Here is a 22,243-nt window from a genome sequence, read left to right on the forward strand (position 1 = left end):
GTCAAAAGTTGTAAATTATTTCTGCAATCCCCTCTTCTTGTTCCCCAAAATATTATACCGAACCAGCTAAAAACGTTTTCAGGATCTAACTGTTTACTTATTTATACTGGAGTATGGATTTCTTCTGGACACATCGGTGTGTGAGGGAGAGGACGATGAAAGAGTTTTAGTTTGGCAAGTCAAATTCCAGCAGTATAATATAACCTTATTTAATTTGTCCTTGGTTCAAAATTGTTAAGATAAATTACAAAAAGTACATTTTCCCGTTGCATAACGCTAAGGTTTTTCACAAAACTTGAAGAAAAATTCATATACATATAAAAAAATATAAATGGTAATCAAAAATGAAAAGGCAAAACATCCTTTAAAATCAAAAGTAAAAACAAAATGTAGTTGTTACTTCTATCATTGGTATTAATTCTGGCAAAACTGGCAAACTGAAATGGCTTCACAAACTAACTCCGTGCATAGCTTTTTGACTTTAGTCCCCCAACCCCAACAGAGGCGGTTTTATGGGGATAGGGGGCATTTGCCCCGGGCACAGAAATTTTAGGGGCACAAAGTTTCAAATAAATAATCTGACCGTTATGATCATTTTGTAGCTTTTGAAATTTTACTTTGTGAAAATAAAATAGAGGGCGCAGTTAATAAATGAAAATTATTAATTTATCAATAAAGTAAATTTTAGAAATATAAGGAAATAATAATAATTAAATTAATTAATGGTATTAAACAATTTAAATCATAAATTAAAAAATAATTAAAATAAATTATTAATTAATTTAAAAGAATTGGTTAATAAATGAAAATTTTGCTAAAAGTTGCCCTTAAAATTCTGTGGAAGACGGAGGGAGGACTAATAAAGATTTTGCCCCGGGCACGAGAGAGGCAAGAACCACCACTGTCCCTAAAAGATTTGAAAATTACTTTTTCATGACACTGTGTACAATAAGTTCTCACCCCGTGGCACTGGCAACCCTAGAGGTAGGTTGGAACTTACTCGCATTTATATGAAACATTTATGGGCAATGGTTAAAGCTAGAACCAACTTTTGATTATACGTGAAGAGTGGATTTTTTGTATATTTCCTCATTCGAGAAGAAAAAAAAACTAAGTTAGATTACGAAGATATAGGCTTAATCTTTTGCCCGAATATCTCAGCCAGTAGTTTTTTACAAACAGGTTTTTTTCTGCAAACTGCTTTCCAATATAGGCATTCAAACTAGGCAAACACAGTTTAAACTAGGTATTCATTCAGTGAACATCTCTTGTATGTTGAGAGGATTACATGTTAAAAAACCAGTTTTTGGTTATATTGATTTTGCACATTATCTGATTTAATCCGAAGTGGAATAAGCTACGTTTGACAGATAGTAGTGAATAAGTTAACATTTTCACTGATATTAGACAGCTTGTATAATACGGATTTTGCTAGTTAAATTGGACAGGATAGTAGCTGAGTGGGACGTAGGAGTATAATGGAAGAAAGTAAATGGGGCTGCCCCCAGAAAGTTATGTACTTTTCTTTGTTAAAATAATTTCGGATTAAGAAACTAATAATAGTAGAAAATCAAGCCCAAAACTTGTCAGACATACTAGCAAAGATTAACAGAATGAGCTTACATACAAAAAGAGTGACCCAATAGCTCAACAGGGATAATCGATCAGAGGGGATCTGGGAATATTGTCAGAGTGAATGGATACATCAGTGAATGAATTCAAGCAGCGGAGCAATATAATTGAGTCTGAAGGAGCAAAGCCTTCATCAATTCAATTTGTGCAGCTCCCTGACACGCCTACACATTTTCATTGTCCTAGCACGTCAAGAAACACCAAACTCGCCATAGCACTAAACCCACCCCCTAACTCCCCAAAGAGATCGAATCCAGTACGATTACGTCAATGACGTATCTGCGACATTTGCTTATTCTACTCACCAAGTTTCATCCCGATTTCTCCACTCTAAGCGTTTTCCAAGATTTCCGGTTTCCAAGATTTCCGTTTCCCGTCTCCAGCCCCCTATGTCCCCTGATCAGATTCGAATTGAAAATGAAGCACCTGAGACATAAGATCCTTCTAAATATCAAGTTTCATTTAGATCCGATCACCCATTCGTTTCACCCTCCCACTCCCCCCAATGTCACCGGATCTGGTCGGGATTTAAAATGAGAGGTCCAAAGCACAAGATTCTTCTAAATATCAATTTCACTAAGATCTGATCACCCGTTCGTAAGTTACAAATACCTTATTTTTTCTAATTTTTCCATATGACTCCCCCCCCAAACTCCACAAAAAGAGATCGGATCCGATCCGGTTATGTTTGTCACGTATCTTGGGCTTGTTTTTATTCTTCCCACCAAGTTTCGTCCTGGTCTCTCCGCTTTAAGTGTTTTCCAAGATTTCCAGTATTAACTTCCTCCCCCCCCCAATGGCGCTGGATCCTGTCGGGATTTAAAATAAGAGATCTGAGTTACGAGTTCCTTTTAAATATGAAATTTCATTAAGATCCGATCACTCCGTCGTAAGTTAAAAATACCTCATTTTTTCTAATTTTTCAGAATTAGCCCTTCCCCCCAATTCTCCAAATGGAGCCAATCCCTTTCGGTTATATCATTAACGCATCTAGGACTTCTGCTTATTTTTCTTTATTTTTTCTAATTTTTCCAATTTAACCGTCCCTCACCCCCCCCCCCCAGATGGTCAAATCAGGGAAATGACAATTTCAAATTTAATCTGGTCTTTTGGTGAAAAAGGAAGTATTCGGTGAGACTTAGATCACAGAGGGGTTTATATTTTTGCCCGAAATACGGAGAAAATGAGGACTTAGAGCACTTTATGTTCAATTGAAATTATTTGAAGGATTTGAGGGAAGAAGTTTTGGAATTGGGGTGAATGGGACGGATCAGATAGTCAGAATTTCAAAGAGTAAAAGTAAAGTGGATATTAAGAATGTGAGGTACGTGTGTGTAGCCATGCACCACAGAGAGAGATTTTTGGAGGGTGGACGATAGGCAGGACAAAAAACGAACGTTGAAAGTTATTTTCTATGGTGTACTTGAAGCATTTTCTTTTTTCTTATTTGCAGCCATGATCCATGTAGCTTTAAAACTTTTAAAATATATTGATAATGTCTGTGACATTTTGCGTAATTATGTTAGTTTTATGGTATTATGTGCCTTATTGTTTTTGTTTTTTGTTTGCAATTGTTATACTTTTTTTTATTATTATATACCATTTGTTACACATTTTTTATGTTAGTTAGCATCATGGGGTATTATTTTGTTTCATTTTTGCCTGGCACAAAGTGGCTTTTGTTGCAATAAATATCTATCTATCTATCTATATCCAAGTTTTTAATTAAACTGTTCTTAATAGTTTATTTTTTTATTCTTTATTTTTAATTCAATTTTCTAATTAAACATCAGGCACAAGCATTACATTTTAAATCATGGGAACTGAAGGAAAATTAGGAAAGGGACCAGAAATACAATTCTTCCCTTAGCCTTTCAAAAACCAAATAATATATACAAATAGCAGTCCATAAAATAATCTAGATATATCGAATAGACGTATAGTATCTTGACGCATAGACGTTTAGACGTTTAGACGTATGTATCTTACTATCTGGTGGTCCCATATGCATTACTATTCATCCCATTGCCAAGAAATTTTTAGAAGCTTTTGACGGCATTTTTGTCAACGTTTTAGGTATTAAGTCCCCCGCCCCCAAGACCCTCTTAATAATTTCCACGCTAACTAAATGTAGAGACCCCCTGAACAAAATAATTGACTGCTATTTCCGGTAAAAATATTTACACTTTCTGGATTTTCAATTAACAGATTAGTTAACTGTGAATTACAGTGAACTATGAATTATGTCATCTGACGCAATTCCGGAAATATAAAATTTCTTTTTCAGTAAACTCTCTGGATTTGGTATGCAACAATATTAATCCAAATTCAAAAATAATGTCATTATTTTACAGGCAATGAGGGATTTCTGTGGGGAGGGATTCCGGTATTAAAATAAATTTGAATTTTATATCTTTTTCTGACTCTCTGAATAAGTAAATTATATAGATTAATTAGGGAATTTTCATAAATAAGGGATAAATTACAACTTTATTGAGTCTTACATTAGCTCTATTAGAAAGAGCATGATTGTTGGGAAAAAACTGATGTTCGTGTTTATCGGTTCAGTGCGGTGTCGTATTTTCCGATTTATGGACTGTATTCCTAATGAAGGGCCATTTTCGGAGGTAATTTTCTCCAGAGAGTTGAGGGGGGTTTTCAGCAAGAGAATAGTCGGAGGGAGAACGTTTTGGAGGAAATGTTTAAATATTTTTAAATTTAAAAATACGGTCGTTATTGATACATAAGGGAGTTTTCCAGGAGGAAGAAGGGAGATACTCTGCGGGGAAAATTTTCCTAGGGGAATCTTCTCGTTGGGAATTTTCTTGGAGGGGATAATTCCCCTTGTGGCATAATTTAGGTAATCTTAGAACTACAAGGAAGGGAGTAAAGAGCGAACCTCTGACAAGAGTTTAATAGAGGAAGAGCATCCATAGCAGGCTAGCTCAGCTTCGGATTCTATTAAACCCTCAGAGCTTCGCCGTTCACTCCCTTCCATGAAGTTCTAAAATTATGTAATATACTTGTAAAGCAAGAATAGAGTTTTTAACCCGTCTATCTCTTTGAAAAATTAATAATAATCAATAATCAGGTAACTTGTAAACTGATTTTCAAAGTCAAACAATGAAGACGGGCAAAACAAAAAACTTCTGGATTAAAGGAATTGAATATTTAGAGCTTTGGACAGTCGAAATCTATACCCTTCTTTTTTTTAACATACATGATACATTGATTGGGAAACCTCCAGTATAAATTTTTGGATAGCCTGGAACTCCAGGATTTCCAAATTTAAAATTTTTAAACCATTGATTAAATTACTAAATTCATAGGAAATGATGATTAAACCAAAACTCAGATAAATATTGATAAGAATATTGACAGCTGCCTGCAAAACCTAAAAACTACCTAATTTTTGTAATTTATGTGTTCTCCTTCATAATTAAAAACATCTGTTAGCGTATAATAATTGGTTATGTCTATAAACTCCATACATCAGAATTCACACATTGGATGTTGTGAGCTAGTTTGCCCCGCAAGAGTTTTTCTTGCATTGTCTTGTTACCAATACACCCAAATTAAAAGATTACTGGATCTCGTTCGAATTCGGTTGGAAACTAACAGTTAGCGTCCTGGTTGTATGTTTTGAGAAAAAATATAGAGCTATAACACATTGAGAGGTCCCCTAGGTTATTGAGACATATAAGACATCCCACAAAATTTAAAATCTCGACTGGAGTACTGACACCACTTAAAATTTTTTTTTTAGCTAATACATGCAGAAATAATAATGAATGGAAAAAAAAGATTCTTATTTTTTATTTAATTAACTCGGTTAAAGAAAAGATTTTATTATCCTTCTTCTTGAAAAAACCTCGCATTTTTCATGTAGAAAATTACTAATAACCAACAGCAATTTCAATTCAATTCAATCATATATATTAAAAAAAAACACATAACTACTGTACATAATCTGCCAGGAAAGCACAAAAAGTGCTTGGCTAGGACAGAAACTTAACTAAATAATAATTAAACAAACAACAAATAGAAACAACCAATCGACTGAATTTATACAAAAAGATAAAAAAGGGGGGATGTGACGAAGAGAAAGAAAAGAAAAAAAAAACCGAAAAGAGGAGGACCGCACGATATACAAATCTAAGCAGTATCTCTGTAATGACCCTTCACTACTCGCTTTAAGGTAATAAGGTTATTTGAGTTCCGGAATTCCAAGGGGATTAAATTCCAAAAGGCTGGTGCAAAAAATCTAATTAAAAAAGAAGCTCTTTTTGTTGACGGTGTCTCGTGGACAATGTCATATGGATTTCGCGTTTCGTAAGTATGCCAATCTTGATTTAAAGTGAAGAGATTTTCAAATGATGATGGAAGGAGGTTGCCAAAAAATATTTAAAACAAAAAGTTGCGATCTGAAAATCCCTAATCTTTGACACATCAAATATTTTAGTAAGTTCAAAATGGAGGTTAATGTTATCTGAATGCTGAAGAGATGATATAATTTCAATGGCCCTATTTTAGATGATCTGGATTCTTTAATAACATGAGATGGAGTTACTTGCTCATATAGAGCATCCATAAGACAAATAGAGATGAAAAATAGAATGATAAATCATTTTCAGGTTTTTTTTTTAGGAAAATGGAATTTAAGACGGCGGATAAATCCAAGGGACCTTGAAAGTTTTTTACCAATTAATTTGGCATGTTCTTTCCACGAAATATTCTCATCAATAATAAATCCAAGATATCTACTGGTTTTTACTCTATTTATAATATTATTTATACATTTAAATTGAGGTCTTTTTAGACTGATCCGATTTATACAAAAAATAAAATTTATTTTACCATGATTTAGTGTTACATATTGTGAATCAGCCCACGATACAAATTCAGACAGAGCAATTTCCATTTGTTTTCTAAATAAAGAAGGTAGATTTTCACATGCAACAAAAAGAAGTGTCATCTGCAAATATTATGATATTAGCTTCAGATAAACAATATTTTACATGATCAATATAAATGAGAAAAACTAGTGGCCCCATTATTGAACCTTGTGGCACTCCGCATGGTAAAAGATGGCGCTCTGGTATTGCATTTGCATTTTCTACAACTTGTAAAATACGAACAAAACCATTTTAAAGCCACATTATGTACACCAATTGATTCAAGAATTTGGAGTAATTTATCATGATTAACAGTTTGAAATGCCTTTTTAATGTCCAAAAGTAAAGCTCCGGGTATTAGGCCTTTATCAAATGCATCAATCACCCAGTCAACCAATTTCAGAATTGCAAGGTCCGTAGGGAGTCCTTTTCGAAAGCTAAATTGGGTATAACAAAGAAGATTCTGCTCTTGGAGCAGAATCATACATTCATACATTCTTTTATGGACTACTTTCTCATAAATCTTCGAAAAAAAAAAGGTAAAATAGAAATGGGTCGGTAATTACTCGGGTCAATTTTTGACTTCCCTTTGTGAAGTGATAGCACTCGGGCTATTTTAAGTCTTTCTGGAAAAGTTCCCTCTTCAAGTGATATATTAATCAGATGAGTCAAAATAGGAATAACAATTGTTTTTGTTGCTGTAACAACTTTTGACGATACTTCATCTACTCCACAAGATTGCGATTTCATTCTCATAAATATTTCATTTATTTCATTTTCATCACAATTTGTAAAAAGGAACTCAGAAGTAACATGACGAAGTTTAAGTTTGGGGACTGGTCTTTTGATCTTTTAACTGCTTTTGGCACAGCTTAGAACCTTCCTCTGAAAAATTCAGAGGAAGGTTCGCAATTTCTTATGGATTATTAACAATTTTTCACTGAAATTCATCGTTTTAATCTGGTCCTTTTCCTTTTTATGCCCCAGTGTTTCATTGATTTTAGTCCGAGTCCGCTTCATGTTTCCTTTCATCTGTTCTAACTCTTTTTCGTAATAAGCTACAAAATGATGTGTAAAATGAAGCTCTAATGGATTAGATGAATATGATACTACTACTCCTACAACTAGCAACTGGATCTTCACAGGTACCAAAACTCCAACTCCACACTTGATATGAATCTTGCAGTCAAAATAACGTAAAATCTACAAATTCACGTTAAATCTATAGCCAATTTACTCCTAGGCCTACTTCAAAGGATTCACTTACCTAAAACAAAGTGTGGGGATTTGAAGTTTACAAGGCGAATGTCAGTTATTCCAAAACTTTGCGAGTCTTTTTCATATCTGGGATCAGATAAATCGCTCAAATTTTCACCCGGGAATAGTAGACCAGAAACAGCTAGCTCATATGCAGCTTCGGACTCAAGGTCAATTTTTTCATTCCTGAAATAATAAACAAGGAGATACACAATAAAAATAGATAAATCTTCAGATGGAGTGTGTAATACAGCTTTAACCAGAACTTAGTAGGTATATGACCAAGAAACGAACATGAACCCTATCCTCACCGGTCTTGGCGGGGTCACAGATGCAACCCCTTGTAACAGAAGGGAAAAATCAGTCGAATGACAAGAAACGGGCTTCGTATGTATTTATTTTGGCGTTCCATACCTCAGGAACTATTCTTTTAGTGACAGGAACCATATTTTCAGCGTAAATTTCATCATACTTACAAGTTATGTCACAATTTATTCCCAAAAATCTGGCAAAACCACCGCAACAAATCGGAGGGTACTGCAGTGCCCTTCGTGTGCACTGCAGAGGGGCATACCAGACGCTTACTTTTATCAAAACTGAGAATCTAAGTACCTAGAAAAAGAACTTGAGGCATGCTATTTCTTTGGAGAGGGAGCTCCCTCACACCGACCCATTCCCCTCAAAATAAGGAGAAAGTCGCCCCGTCTCCTCCTCCAGAATATTCCCTAAAATTTCAATTCGTTTCTCCAATCCATGAGACAAAACAAGAAACACTTAACAAAGCTATAATTTTGGAAACACTTCCTTTAAGAAAGATAAAACCATCCATCTTTAATTGAATTCTTTGATCCCTTGAGAGAAAGAATTATTAATATTAGTACATTTTACCAATCAAAGAACACATCATCTGTAGGGATCGGATCCACGACCCTCATATCAGGAGTCCTCCCGACCACATACTCTACCGATAGAGCTGCTGGGGTTTGTTTCATTGTATTTACCCCTTTAGAGTATTTATAAACAAAAAGCGGGTTGCCCTCAAACTTGTTTTTTCTCAAATTCATAGACATTGCAAACCAACGTATAGGATTGTAGGAAAAACATTAGGCAGTTTACCAAGGATTTTCTACAGGCTTAGAAACTGGCGTGCAAAAAGTTGGGTAGTACGGTAGCATAGTAAAAGTTGAGTTTCCATGGCCTAGTAAAATTCGTCGGAAAATTTTGTCTGACACAATTTTCCAAGTGCTTCTACTATCCCCAACTTTTGCAATTTGGTTGAGTTCTTCTACTATACAAGTGCTTCTACTATCCCCAACTTTTGCAATTTGGTTGAGTTCTGCTACGGGCTGCTTTGTAACTTTTCGCATACCTGTGTTGAAACCAATGTGTCTAAACTTGTTATAAGGATAAAAAAACACAGCTGGGATAACTGACGAAGAGTAGCAGCAAGGTTGAGATATGACGATAACACTTTTTAAGGAATATAATTTTATTACTATGACAAGGGACAAACTAATCTAATTAGGACGGTGTATAAGCTGCATAGCTTTTATTTGGATGATATATCACTGACGGGTTTGATAAGCTGTTTGCTAAAATACCGCCAGAGTGCACTGCTTTTCTCACAGGTGATTTTGATTTTATTTTATTAGATTTCCCCAATCAGCATGTTGATGTTTAAACTTCATGATTTCAAAACATTTGTATCCTCTGATTGGTGTATCAACGATAGTAACTAAACAAAGTGTAAGAATGATTGATAATATTTTTGTTGCTAATGGAATTAATATTTATAGAACTTTACCACCAAGCTACAGATAGTCTTCTTTTACTAATATCCAAAAATCAGAAAGTTCCATTCTACCAAATTTTATCTTCAATGTACTACCGCAAGACAATTCAATAAGATATTCTTCTTCTAAAGACCGAAATTAGGGTGAGGCATTGGCTCTAACTTGGTCTTGAATCCATGTACACTTTTCAATATCAATCTGCTAGGAAATACCGTTTGATCCATTTTTATAATGTCAGACAAACAAACTTCACTGAGGGTTACAAACTGAAGCAACAAAGGAAAAACCATCATTGATATCATTTTAATGGATTTTTCCTCCCAATATCTCTAACTTTTCTGGAAACTGAAATCTATTCTGACTAATTTTGCAATTTAGGAATTTTAACTAATTTGCCAGAAACTTTAATTTAATAATTTGCGTCGCTCTTGTGACAAAACCACAGCAACCCAGGGAGACAGGTCATTGTTACAGTGTTTATTCCGTTAATCAATTATCCTTATTTCAGTTTTATGTTGGAAAGAAGACAATATATTAGCTTTGGCCAAAATGGCACAATAGGTCAAATTAATTATACTTAAGATTGTAAAAAAAATTATTACATTTTAATTGTTAAAGATTGCTACATTCTTAGGAGAAAATCCGGACATAAACAATAACATGAACCAATTGATTCTACTTAGTCGCATGACTGTAATTATCCTGTTGGTCTTGATTATAACCGTATTTTTCTTTGTCTTTCTTCGTGTTTATGATCTTTCTCATATTTTATGCAAACCTTGATTGGTAACTAGTTTTTAACTAGTTAACTAAATTAACTAGCTTTTTCTCATTTCTTCTCCTTTAATTTCTAGATATGAATTCAAAACATTCGGAATTTTTAATATTATTTGTGTGAAAAGGTTTTTTCTTTAAAAGTTTAATGCCTTATTAAAAACTCTATCTTTTTCACTTTTTCCATTTCATTTTAATATTAAATGAGGACGTGGGAGGTGTAAGACACCAAAACAAGTCACACCACAAAAAAATAAATAGCTAAAAAAAACTTACATAAGCATAGCTTTCATATAATTCGCTTGGACAGAAACCAATAAGCCTTCAAGTCTTTTAGCTGTCAAATGGCCATAAGTTGACCTCTCAAGAACTCGGCCCACGCCATTTTGAAACGGACTTGGCTGAACATCCGGAGACCAACACGTGTCAGTAGCAATTCCAAATTCCCCATGCACTTGGTAGGTTCTTCCCCATTTCATAGTTTTTAAAACATTCATAGCCCGACCAGTCAAATTGATTCCAGCAACTGGAATATTCTATATTATAGTTGAAACCAAAAATTATAGTATTCTAAGGACAATTTGACATCACTAATGCTATTTCCAGGGTGTGCTTGGGCGGTATAACCCAAATAAAATCAATAAATAACAGGGTGAAAAATGAAATTTTTCGGAAAAGCGGATTAAAACACAGTAGTTCTAGAGGCTCAGCCCGGCCCCCAAAAGATAACTTTTGGCTTTTATATCGAGTTTCTAAAGTCTTACCCAAAGGGAGGGAGTGTAAACTCTCTCCTATTCAAAATATAAACAATCAGATAAACAACGCGCTTTTTGGTTATTTAGTCCAAAACTAAAAAGAAACGTTCCATAGTCTAGTCCTCTTATCCCTTCAATCAAAATTCTTACACTAAAGAATCAATTGGGCGACAAGCTTGCTACTTGTCCCTGTGAAAACACCCAGCAACTGAAACGTCGATTCGATGCCCTATAGACAAGCAATGGCTCCGGAGGATCTTTATTCTTTTTGTAAGAATCAAGTTCCTTTAGGCAGAAAAAAGATGAAATGCCACATCTCTGCGAGCATACATAATCTTGCACTTCCACCAGCATAGGGGTTTAATTTCTATACCAGAGGTAGATCCAGGGTCCAGCCACCTCGATCCAGACACAGTTTGTTGCAATGTGGTTATCAATTATTTCCATTTGACTTTTCGATAAAAAGAAATAAGAAAAGAAAATTCATCTGAATTCCAGCCTAAAAGTAACAAATCTATAGAGCACAACAAATCGTCAATATCCTAACCTCTCTCTTTTTTCCAAAGTCAAGCCCAGCTCAATTTTTGTCATAAATTCATGACACCAGAGACAAATTTTACTTGTAAGTCTTCAAAATCCGAAATTTGTTTAATGAAAAGTTCATCCTTTTCTCATAATTTTGTGGAAATTAAACATAAAATTATTCCGTGTTATAGGGGGCGGGCAGCCCCCTGAATGCCCTTATCTTCACGCTAAAGTTTCTTAAGCACTTTAAAAAAAGGTTCTGAATCTAACTAAACGGCCTTTGTGTTTCAGGAATTATTCTTAAAGAATAGGAACAAAATATCGAACTTCAGCGTAGATTGAGGTATCGAGCAGGTCGCAGCCCTCCTCATATACAGAATAACATATAATCGCTTTAAGTTATAATGTTGCTCTTTATTTTCAGCAGAAAAATTAGTTTAATTTCAAATTGTTTTTCTAGTGATTCCAGGAAATTCGCCTCCCTCTCTACGGAAAATCCCCCTACTAAATATTCCTCCATGGAAAGTACCTCCCAGGAAAAAAAATTTCCCGGAAAAATAACCCCAGACAATTTCATCCTCGCTGCAACTTCCCCAGAAAAATTTCGTGCTTACGATTTCGCCTGAAAAATACTCCTTACTATACTTTCATTCTATTTTTTTTCTGGTCGTTTTCAGATAATGACGCAAACTTCTGTGGAGAATATTTTCCGAAATCACTCTCCTCCCAGTATAAAGTTTCTCTTGCAGAAAAATTCTCAATAGACAATTTCTCTTGGTGATAATTCCTTCATGGAGAATTTTTCCTGTGTGAAATCGCCACCACGTATAAATCTCCCAGAGAATTCCATCTTCGCTGAAAATTCCGCAGATGGTCAACAGAGTATCTCTACGGTTCGAATGGGGTTACCAACAAAAAAGTAAAAAAAAATAAAACGAATTTCGTATATAAATTCTGGCAAAGTCCCCATCTGTAAAATTTCCCCTGGAAAGCTCGCCCCAGAAACTTTCATCCTAATGTAAAATTCTCCCTGTAGAAAATCTATCGCCCAGAAAATCCCCCTAAAAATGTCGGTATACTTCCTGATACAAAATACTATGTGTAAACAATGGGCAAATTCCATAGCTTGCAGCCCTTCCTTCAGGGTTTTTGGGGGTTATGTCATCCCTGAAGACAAGGTTATTGCACCTTTCAACTATACTGAACAAAATTACCATCTTAAATTTTGACCTGACGAATTTTGGGAAAAAGGGCATGGGAAGAAGGCTTGTTGCCCTCCAATTTTTGGGGCACTTAAAAAGGGCACTATAGCTTTTCATATCTTTTCAAATGAGCCTTCTCCCAGTCTTCTCAGACCATTGGTTCAATACGATCATCCTGAGAAGAACAAAGAAAAAAATGGAAAAAAAAGAATAAACATATATCTACAACCTTTCTTCTGGCAAAACATACACAATTTCAGATTTTTACAGATGGGAGTTTGAAAACTCTACAGTAGGGTTTTTTGATACGACAAATCTGAAAGTGCATTTTTCAATAAAATTCCTTGGCTTTGGCTCACTTTTTCATAAATCAGCCAAATTCTCTCAGGCTCGTAGCTTTTGATAGGTAAAATTAAACTTAAAGCATTTCTTATAATCAGCATTAACACCCAATTCTTTTGATGCATCTATTGATAGGAAAATCTGTTTTTTAGACTTTCGATTATCTTTTTATCTATTTTATAAAATTTCTACACGACTTCAGCATGGGAGAGAAACACATAGGCCACATCACTAGGGACTTTGGTGTTTTGGAATTTTTATAAGATGGAAGAGAGAGAGAGAGAGAGAGAGAGAGAGAGAGAGAGAGAGAGAGAGAGAGAGAGAGAGAGAGACAGACAGACAGACAGAGAGAGAGAGACAGAGAGAGAGGGAGAGAGACTTTTATTTTAAAACAAGTTTTACAGCGCGTGGCGCCGAATTAGTGTTTTACGTCAGATATGAAAAAAAGAAAGAAAAACACAGACACAGACATACAATGTCAGACAGACACTTGTCAGATTAATATAACTAACCATCAACAAAAACTGAGTCAATACAACAAATTCACTGATTAATAAATCAATATAATCCAAAGGGCTGTCTGGATCATTATTCGGGGAACTAGACAGGGAAAGGTCCATGCCAAAATCAGATAACTTATCCTATGCATTCGAGGAGAAAGTGAGAAGAGCTTTTAGTTATATTTTACCATTATCCTGATATAATTGTGCTATCCCTGCAGGTTTTAGCAGACGAAGCAAAAGCGATTTGTTTGTTTACTATGTTTTAAATTGTATTATTATGCATTATTTGCGTTCATTGTCATAGCTTTAATAGTATGTCAAATAATTTGTCAAACTTTAATAAACTCAAAATATTAAAAGCTATTGTCTTTAATTTGCATGTCCTCTTTTTCTTCTTTCCATCTATCATTTATTCATCTATTTTACAGTTCTTTATATGCAGAGAGGAGAAAAAAAATATTATGTTAAATGAAATTCGTCTACAAAAATTGAGTTTTCAAACTCACTGAGCTGTCTGTAGCCTATTCAGCTATTGAGAAGCTTTATCCAGGTAAAAAGGTACCCGAAATGTTTTTCCAGGAAAAGGGTGTAAAAAAATTTCCGTGTGGCAAGGAAGGTTTAAAAACAGTTTCTTACAAAAAAAAGTGTCATATTCCCATGATCTTGCATTTGGTAATTTTTACATTTATGGTCTTTCAGGAAAGAATGGGAGTTATCTAGACATCTTCAAGGGTTTAAGCTTTTGATAAAAAAAAATACATTTTTTGGGAAAATCCAATATTTTGTCCAAGTGTTGAAAATATTGTATCTTTGGGCTAGTCTGACAAGAAGAGAGAAGGACTAAAGCTGCAGCCTTCGATCTCTGGACACTTTAGCTTACTAAAGTGTATACTAATTATGCTGCTAAAATTAATTGTTATTGATTTAAAATAATATGAAATCTATACAGTTTTACAAATTTCAAAAAGAGCCATCTGCTGTACACCCTTTTCTCATTAGGCAGCTACTCTTCAACTATGATAAGATGAACCAACTTACGTAAAAGTCCAGATGTATTAAACCCAAGATATTTCAGAAAGCCAAATTTGAAATCTTCTGGCAAAACTGGATCTCCAGAAACTATAGGCAGGTCTGCAAAGTTTGGTCTAACTATAACGTTATAGTCTGTGTGCATTACTAGATCTGAGCTGTTTGGAGTCACCTCTGCCAAAGGTATCCTTGTATTTTCGACATCTTGCAAATTTTCGGTTACAGTATTCTCAATAGTTTTTACTCTTAAATGTTCAGATACTGATGAAAGCTGTGGTTGTGGGACAATCTGAAAGTACTGCCGAGGAACTTGTGGCTTAAACTTTGTTGACAGTTCTAAAAAGAAAAGGAAATTAAAATTCAGTTACTAGAATGCAGAATCCTTGAAACATCTCCTTCAAGAGTGGTTCTATTTTTGGGTCTCCAAACAATGAGAGCCATAATGTTATTTTTAAACTTCTAAGGCCCCATTTAAATTTAATTTTAATATTCGAGCTACCCTAAGGCTATATTTCCAGGCTGAACTGAAACATGACTTACATCAGCTTAAATGTTTGAAGTAAAAACTCACAAAAGTTATGCTCAACGTTATCAGTGAGTACATTTTTTCCTGAATCTTCTCTCATATAAATGGGAGATTTCCTCAGATAAGACCTAAACAAGTCCAGAGCAATCGCTCTCATTCCTAATTGTTCAAGTTTCTCAAGAAGAATTGAATTTCAAATACTATCAAATTCTTTTCTGACACAGAGGAGAACTGCAGCAGTTAGTCAACAAGAATCCAGAGATTTACTGATGAATAATCACAATATCATTAGTGTATCTTGGGTGGCAAGCCCTGGTGTGCACTGTGAACCCAAATTAGCAATTATTAAGAAACCCTTTCCTTTCTAAAAACTGGAGTAGTAGCTGCTGCAAAGGCTTTCCAAAACCTTTTGAAAAAACTAAAAGAATGAAAATAGGTCTAATTAGCAAGATCAACTTGAGTACCTCCTTCATGCAATGTAATTATTCTAGCCTTTTTAGCAGTTCTGAAAAAGTACCCTTGGCAAAAACAAATATATCAAGTAAGTAGGATAAAGGCACTAATGATAGACAGTTTTTGTAAAAAAAAAAAAACTTTTTCTACTCTGGAAGGCTTAATTTGAAGACTTTTGGTTTGAATTGGGTTTCAGCATGTAGAAAAAGCATCTAAGAATCAAACTGTTTAGCTAGAAGTTTGATGTTTTATAAGAAAAGGGTACAAAACTCTGATTTTCCGAAATTGGAGTGTTTTCACCGACAAATTCAATAGAACAAAAAAGTTACCTGTTTTTGAATACTTGTGAATTCAACATTCAACATACTTATTCTTTTTACTTTATTTTTTCGTTTTTCTTCAATTTTTTTTAATGTGAAAATGTATAAAACACTATTCAGGCAGTGGAAGCAAAAAACTGAAAAAATTGCCTCAAGTATAGGGATGAATTTGGAGTGTAATTGTGTGAACTAGGTTTCTAAAATATAATATATGATATAGGTCTCTCTACAAATGCTATCTTGAATGGCCCACTTCCTCTAAGCTTTAATGGCCCAGCAAAGATTTATTTGTTGTTCACAGTGAAAGTGTTGTCAACATTTGGCCATTTCTAATTTAATCTACCATTTTAATCCACTTTAAACAATTTTAGTTTTGACTATCCTTTGATTGGAAAGTTCAGAATTCTTGAAATATGCATGTTCTACCTAAGATTATTAGAAACCTGTGATACCAAGGAGTTTAACATGCTTTATTAGCTTTTTGGGTCTAAGAAAACTTGGGTGGATTTCAAGAATTTCAAGAAGATTATTGTCATTATATTTGACTCAGTGGAATTTACTTTCATATGTAAATTCTTAGCTTTGTCCAAAACAGGGGTAGGATTTTGATGGGGAATTTGATGTAGGATCCTTTGAGGGAATCTTACCAATTTCATTAATCAATACTACATATAGGAATGGTCCTAACGAGATTCCTTGAGGAATTCCACAATAATTAGGTAGGGGTACAGGGAGAATATTTTGTTTTTTATGGCTTGGGATCAATTTGAAAGAAAAACATACAAAATTTACTAAGAAAGGGTCTACTTCAAATTTATGCTATCTTAAAAATATATACTATGCTATGCTTAAAAATATGAAACTAGTATGAGGCCAAATAGCAGTTACTCAGATGATGAAAAAATCTAGAACTACAATTTAAAAAAAAAAACTTTTTTAAATGTTTTTTTCATGTGAAATATTATTGCAAATAATAATCATCAAGATCTCTCTTTGCTGATAAAGCACCTGTAAATTCAATAACTATGTTTTGTCAGAGGACCCTTGACTTTCAACACCAATTGTTTCTCATCTGTTTTATATGTTCAGTAAAGTTTTGACAGAGTCACCTATGTTTTGACAGGGCCTGTTGCTGTCTATCAAAAATTTTGACAAGGTTACTACAAGATATTCTCAAAAGAAATGAATCCCATAGTAGAAGGCAAAAGGAACATTATTAGTTGGTCTGGTATTCCACAACATCAGACAAGAATTTTTGACACTTGGAACATAGTTTTGTCAATAAAATATTAGCTGCCATTTTAACTTAATGTTATCAAGAAAAAGTCAATGTGGTTACATTTTAGCAAAGACCAGATGCATCTTGATGCATTGGTGCTGGTCACAACTTTGAAAAAAAAAGAAGAATAACCAAGTAATGACAGTTTGAACATTACATAGCTAAAGAATTGTTGGGAGCTGATTTTGTGTCAAAAACAGGAAACTGATTGAATATTCTTTTCTCATCTAGGTGTAATGGACATAACGTCTATGTTTTGCATTGTCAAAATATAACAACAGCTTCAAGAGATAGTGTTCCAAGTCATGACTAAGCAGAGTTATCCTGTTTAGAAGGGAAATTTCAACAGTGGTTCCAAACTTACACTGTCAAATCATTGGTTTCTTTACCCTAATGGCTCTATGGTTGCTGGGGCAACTGCTTTTAGCACTTAATGTGTGCTCAGTCAAATCCAGAAGTCATATCATCTCTTAGATTTTGTATAATTAGCAGAATTAAAGATGGAGAAACCAGTGCAAGTGCCAATGATTTTAAACCTCTAAACAGGATTCAAAAATTATCCCAGTACCAACAACAACTAATTTGAAAAGGAAATGCATAAAGTTAACAAAAAAACTTTTAAAAATCATCAAATATTCAATTATCTCATTCCTAAAATTACTTTACTTACCCATAATGATGAGCAAACATATAGCTCAAATTAAATATTCTATGTATTTCACATTTCTCTTCTTTTGTTGAAACAGATTTAAGGGCAAAAAGTCAGTGTTCCCACTTCATATTTTTTGAAATCCCTAAAAGATTGGTGGGAAAACACCTGTTTTCAATACCAGAATCCTTATAGGTTTCAACATTTTCTAACCTCTTTCCAAATCACAAGTAAAGCTGTGTTATTCTGACTTTTAACAGCATTTGTTCAAGACAACTTATTTTGCAACTCAAGACCTGTGCCAGATTTTGGATTCTGGACCATATGCAGATATTTTGTTTTCTTTGCCATTATTTTTTTTTCTCTACTATTGTTTTTGGAATACCCCTTTTCTCATTCTAATTGGTACAATGGATTGGCATTAATGATATCCAGCTGGTTGCTTTTTCAAGCATTATTATTATTTTTTTTTCTTGCTTGTTTTCATATTGAGTTGTGTTTATGTTAATAAAATGTTTGAGAAAAAAATTGTTTGTTGACAGATCTACTCAAATACAACTGAATATTAAACTTCAAGGATAGAAAGTTGCTCAGGATGTATTTTGAGTAATATAGAAAAGTTAAAAAACAAAACAATACTGAGGCACTGTTCATAATTTGTGTAATAAGGTGCAAAAGGCATATTTGATATACAAAGATGAGCAAGAGAAATAGATTTCAATTCTGTTTTCTGTTATGCATGACATGACACAGCAATTGGTTGTTGTCAGTATGCCAGTGGATATGGTGATCAAAATAAATAAATATTTATTTTATGTGGTTGTTTTTGGTAATTTGGGTTGTATGCCACACTGTTTATCATACCAGTATGAACAATCCATTAGATGTTGGCAGTATCCTATTAAATTGATAAAAAAAAAATCAATTTTTAGTAAGAATCAGATTTAAGACCATCTTTTTTTCTAATGTTAGCTGAAGCCTTGAGTCTTTCTATATGCAGCAGTAGCAGCTTGTCTCCACAAGTGCATGGGGCACTTTATTGGGCTTACTTCATATGATATTTTATTTTCAGAATTCCATATGTTTCTGTTTTAAGCTTCCTCTGCCTGTCTGTCTTTATGATTTTTGTTGGACTCAAAAAATTTTTGGCAACCAACATTTGAGAAAAAAGAGATAGCACAAATATCACTCTGAGTTTTAGATTGCATATACCTCAGTTCTGGAAGTTTTTCTTTGAAAAAAAAAAAAAAAAAAAACACCAGTAGGTAACCATATCCACATTTTCAAGATTGATGAGACTTTGCTTCCTACACTCCTATTTGATTAAGTTTCCATTTCATGATATTTTCCCATACTTTTGAACAAAGGAGTGGAGGGAACCAGGCTGTAGTGACTGGTCTGATACAGGGTCAACTCTTTCTGCATATTTTTAAATTTCATCACTGAAATGAAATTTAATTTGGATCTGCTGCACAGCTTCTGTGTTAAAAGATTGTACAGCTGTGAGGATCTTTTCAACTGCATCATGGGGCAAACCAGGATTTGATTTCAGTGTCAAGAGAAAGTTCTGTGCATTTGAACTCAGAACTGAAAGAACTAAATTCTTTCAAGGGAAAGGTAACATCTGGGCCATTCAATTAAGTTAAAATGCATTTGTTGACTTCACATCATCTTTCTTGAAGTCTTAGTTTAATAGAGCAGACACTCTGCACTTTTGGCTGCAGGGATTAAAAATGTCTACCTTTTTCCCAGTTTTCTTCAAATGATTAGCAATGTTAAAAGAACTTTGGACCCCTCTTCTCTTTATTTCTAGGTCAATTTAGCTGTTGTTGTTGTTGTCATCTCTTAAAAGGCTCTATCCAGCATGGGCAAGCATTCAAATAAAATGTGTTTCCAAATTGACTGTGCAAAACTGGGACAGAAAACTACTTCTGTCCCATTTTCGCAACATGGAAAAAATTTTAGCAGCATTGGAAAAATTGCATTGTGAAGTGCCACAATTTTACCAACTTCTTTTTTTACTGATTGACCAAAAGCATAGGGGAGAGGTAAGGTAAAGTGATGTGGTTTAATATAAGTAAGCATTTCAGAGTGTTTTAAAGTTGTGTCCACAAATTCATAGTATTTCCTTTTGAGTAGGCCTAATTGTTGACTTGTAATAACAGTAAAAGGTTTAGAATAGCTGCTTTCTAGAATTAAAAGATAGACCCTTTTAGATTATTAATTTTTACATTTTCATAATACATCCTTAGTCCCACCCCCCTCAAATGGTACAATATAGGCCTAGGCTAGATAAAAAAAATAACAACAAAAAAACAAAGAAATTTTTACTTTATAATACATAGCAAACATCAATGAATCATAGTCCTTTGGTTTCCCCATTTTATCTGTTTTTCCATCAGTTTTTGGTGAAACTTTATGTTAAAAAATCATTCATATAGCCAGGAAACCAACTTACCTCTAGAATCAGCAAATTCATCATGAATCCAAATATGATATTCATTTCTCTTCTAAATCTTCCCTTACCTAAATGCATAGCCCATATTATAAATTTTCTATGTGTTTATTGATTCTCAAATTTGTCACCACTAATTCAAATTACAGGTAAACCACTTATAGCAACATTAATGGTATGGCAGGTAGGCTATATAAGCTGTATGTAAAATACAAGAAAACAGTATAATCTTTGAGGGTCTGAACAGACCTTAATATTCAATTTGCAATGGAGAAAAATGTCATTTTTGGATTCAGGATGAAATTCTGATTTTAGAGAATAAGTTTGTTTCTTAGATATCTGAAGATCTTGTTAATATAAAGGTTTACCCAATTTTCCTAAATTATTAAGTTTGGTAAAATTCTAGTTAATTGACTTCTTGCTATATCAGAAAGGGTCTAGGTTAGGAAAATGAAACTTTCAGGGATGAATCTACAGACTAAAGTATGCCCCAGGAAGGTATTTTGAAACAACTGCCTCTACTGCTTCTCCCTCTAGAGGGCCCTGACCTTTGATGACCTTTAAAATATGTGTCTTATAAATGTAAAGCCTTGCAAAATAGATCTTCTGCTTAATTGAAGTACAACAAAATTGTTTTCTGCTTCATAACTTTGCTCAATTCCATTTTATAAGGTTTTAAAAATATGAAAATAAATTTCCTAAATTTTGAAAAAGAAAATTGATATGGCTCAAAATTCTACCTAAATAACAGGAATTGCATTTTCAGAACTAAAGGCAGAGAAAAAGCAATTAGTACCTGAAAATTAAGATTAAATGTTGTTTTGTCAAAATTTCAATAGGTATAGACCTGCCATGTAGACAAATTTCAGGGTCCTCTAGAGGGAGAAGGAGTGGAGGTGGGTACTTCCACTCCTTCCACTTCAAAGTTTCATTTTCCTAGCCTAAACCCTTTCCAAGATAGCAAGAAGTCAATTAACTAGAATTTTACCTTAAGTTATACATATCCTAGGGCAATATGAGCCCATTAGAAGGATAGGCTAGGATGTAGTGTCTAACATGCAAATAAACCAGAACAATGAACATACATTAGCAATCTAAAAGTCTTTCTTTTTATTCTACTACTGAAGAGCTACTATTCTAAAAAATTACCATAAGAACTTATACCATCTATTCAAGGCAGTTTTCCAGGAATTAGAAATAGGAGCTTGAATACCCCTTCCCAAGAATAAAGCTTGGGCTTTGAATTTATTTATGTAAGTAATGTTACATTAGCTCAGTACCCTACTTTAAAAGCAGAAACACTGGGTTATCTATAATTTTTATAAATAATAAGAGAGGCTTGCCAAAAAATGATTGTTCAAACCTTGTATACCCTAGGTCTAGCCAATAAACAAATTTATGAGAGGAACAAACCATGGGAAAGCTTGTGCAAAATTTTGTATTTCAATCTCCCTGTTGTAATACCAGACGGTTTGTGAATACAAAACAGTCCAGTCAGCTCTCTTGCAGCTTTTGAAGCAAGTTTACAAGAGTCAACTGAAGTCATTTCCCAATTCACGTTTTTAAGATTTAAATATTTGAGAAAATGTGTTCTCCGCTTTGAATTTTTAATAATAGGAACCGATTCAGAATTTCGGCAAAGTTTGTAGCGATTTCAGTGGCATGACTCTGAAAGGACATTCAGAGTTGACCCAGCTCTAAATAGGTATTAAATAAAAAAAGAATTTTTAACTGAAAATAAGGAGCGACATTAAAGCTTAAAACAAACGGAAGGAGCTTTTCCCTCGTCAACGCCCCGCTCTTTACGCTAAAGTTTGAATCTTTCTCTCAACTCTACTTTTTAAAACAGTTAAA

The 22,243-nt window shown here is 34.0% G+C and overlaps 1 protein-coding gene and 1 long non-coding RNA gene across 4 annotated transcripts in view; one reads left to right on the top strand and one right to left on the bottom strand.

Moving 5' to 3' along the window:
• Positions 1-21,998, bottom strand: part of LOC136028865 (pseudouridylate synthase TRUB2, mitochondrial-like) — a 48,485-nt gene extending 26,487 nt beyond the window's left edge. Inside the window, exons 1-4 of one of the 2 annotated variants that reach the window (XM_065706806.1) lie at positions 21,803-21,982; positions 14,717-15,043; positions 10,628-10,877; positions 7,795-7,970 (exon numbers count right to left, since the gene is read on the bottom strand). In XM_065706806.1, the coding sequence (XP_065562878.1) occupies positions 7,795-7,970; positions 10,628-10,877; positions 14,717-15,043; positions 21,803-21,935 (886 nt within the window). In that variant the 5' untranslated portion in view covers positions 21,936-21,982. Of the gene's footprint in view, positions 1-7,794; positions 7,971-10,627; positions 10,878-14,716; positions 15,044-21,802 lie in introns of both variants that reach the window. The other variant, XM_065706807.1, reaches the window with a different exon arrangement.
• LOC136028866 (uncharacterized) lies at positions 10,683-17,799 on the top strand. 2 transcript variants are annotated; one of them, XR_010617895.1, is made up of 3 exons: positions 10,683-10,809; positions 14,754-14,890; positions 17,517-17,799. It is a non-coding gene; the product is annotated as an uncharacterized LOC136028866 (long non-coding RNA). The 2 variants fall into 2 exon arrangements; XR_010617894.1 differs by having other exon boundaries at positions 10,721-10,809; positions 14,678-14,890.
• Positions 21,999-22,243: the final 245 nt, after the last annotated feature.

This window comes from Artemia franciscana, chromosome 7 (genome assembly GCF_032884065.1).
Source record: "Artemia franciscana chromosome 7, ASM3288406v1, whole genome shotgun sequence".
Taxonomy (NCBI): domain Eukaryota; kingdom Metazoa; phylum Arthropoda; class Branchiopoda; order Anostraca; family Artemiidae; genus Artemia; species Artemia franciscana.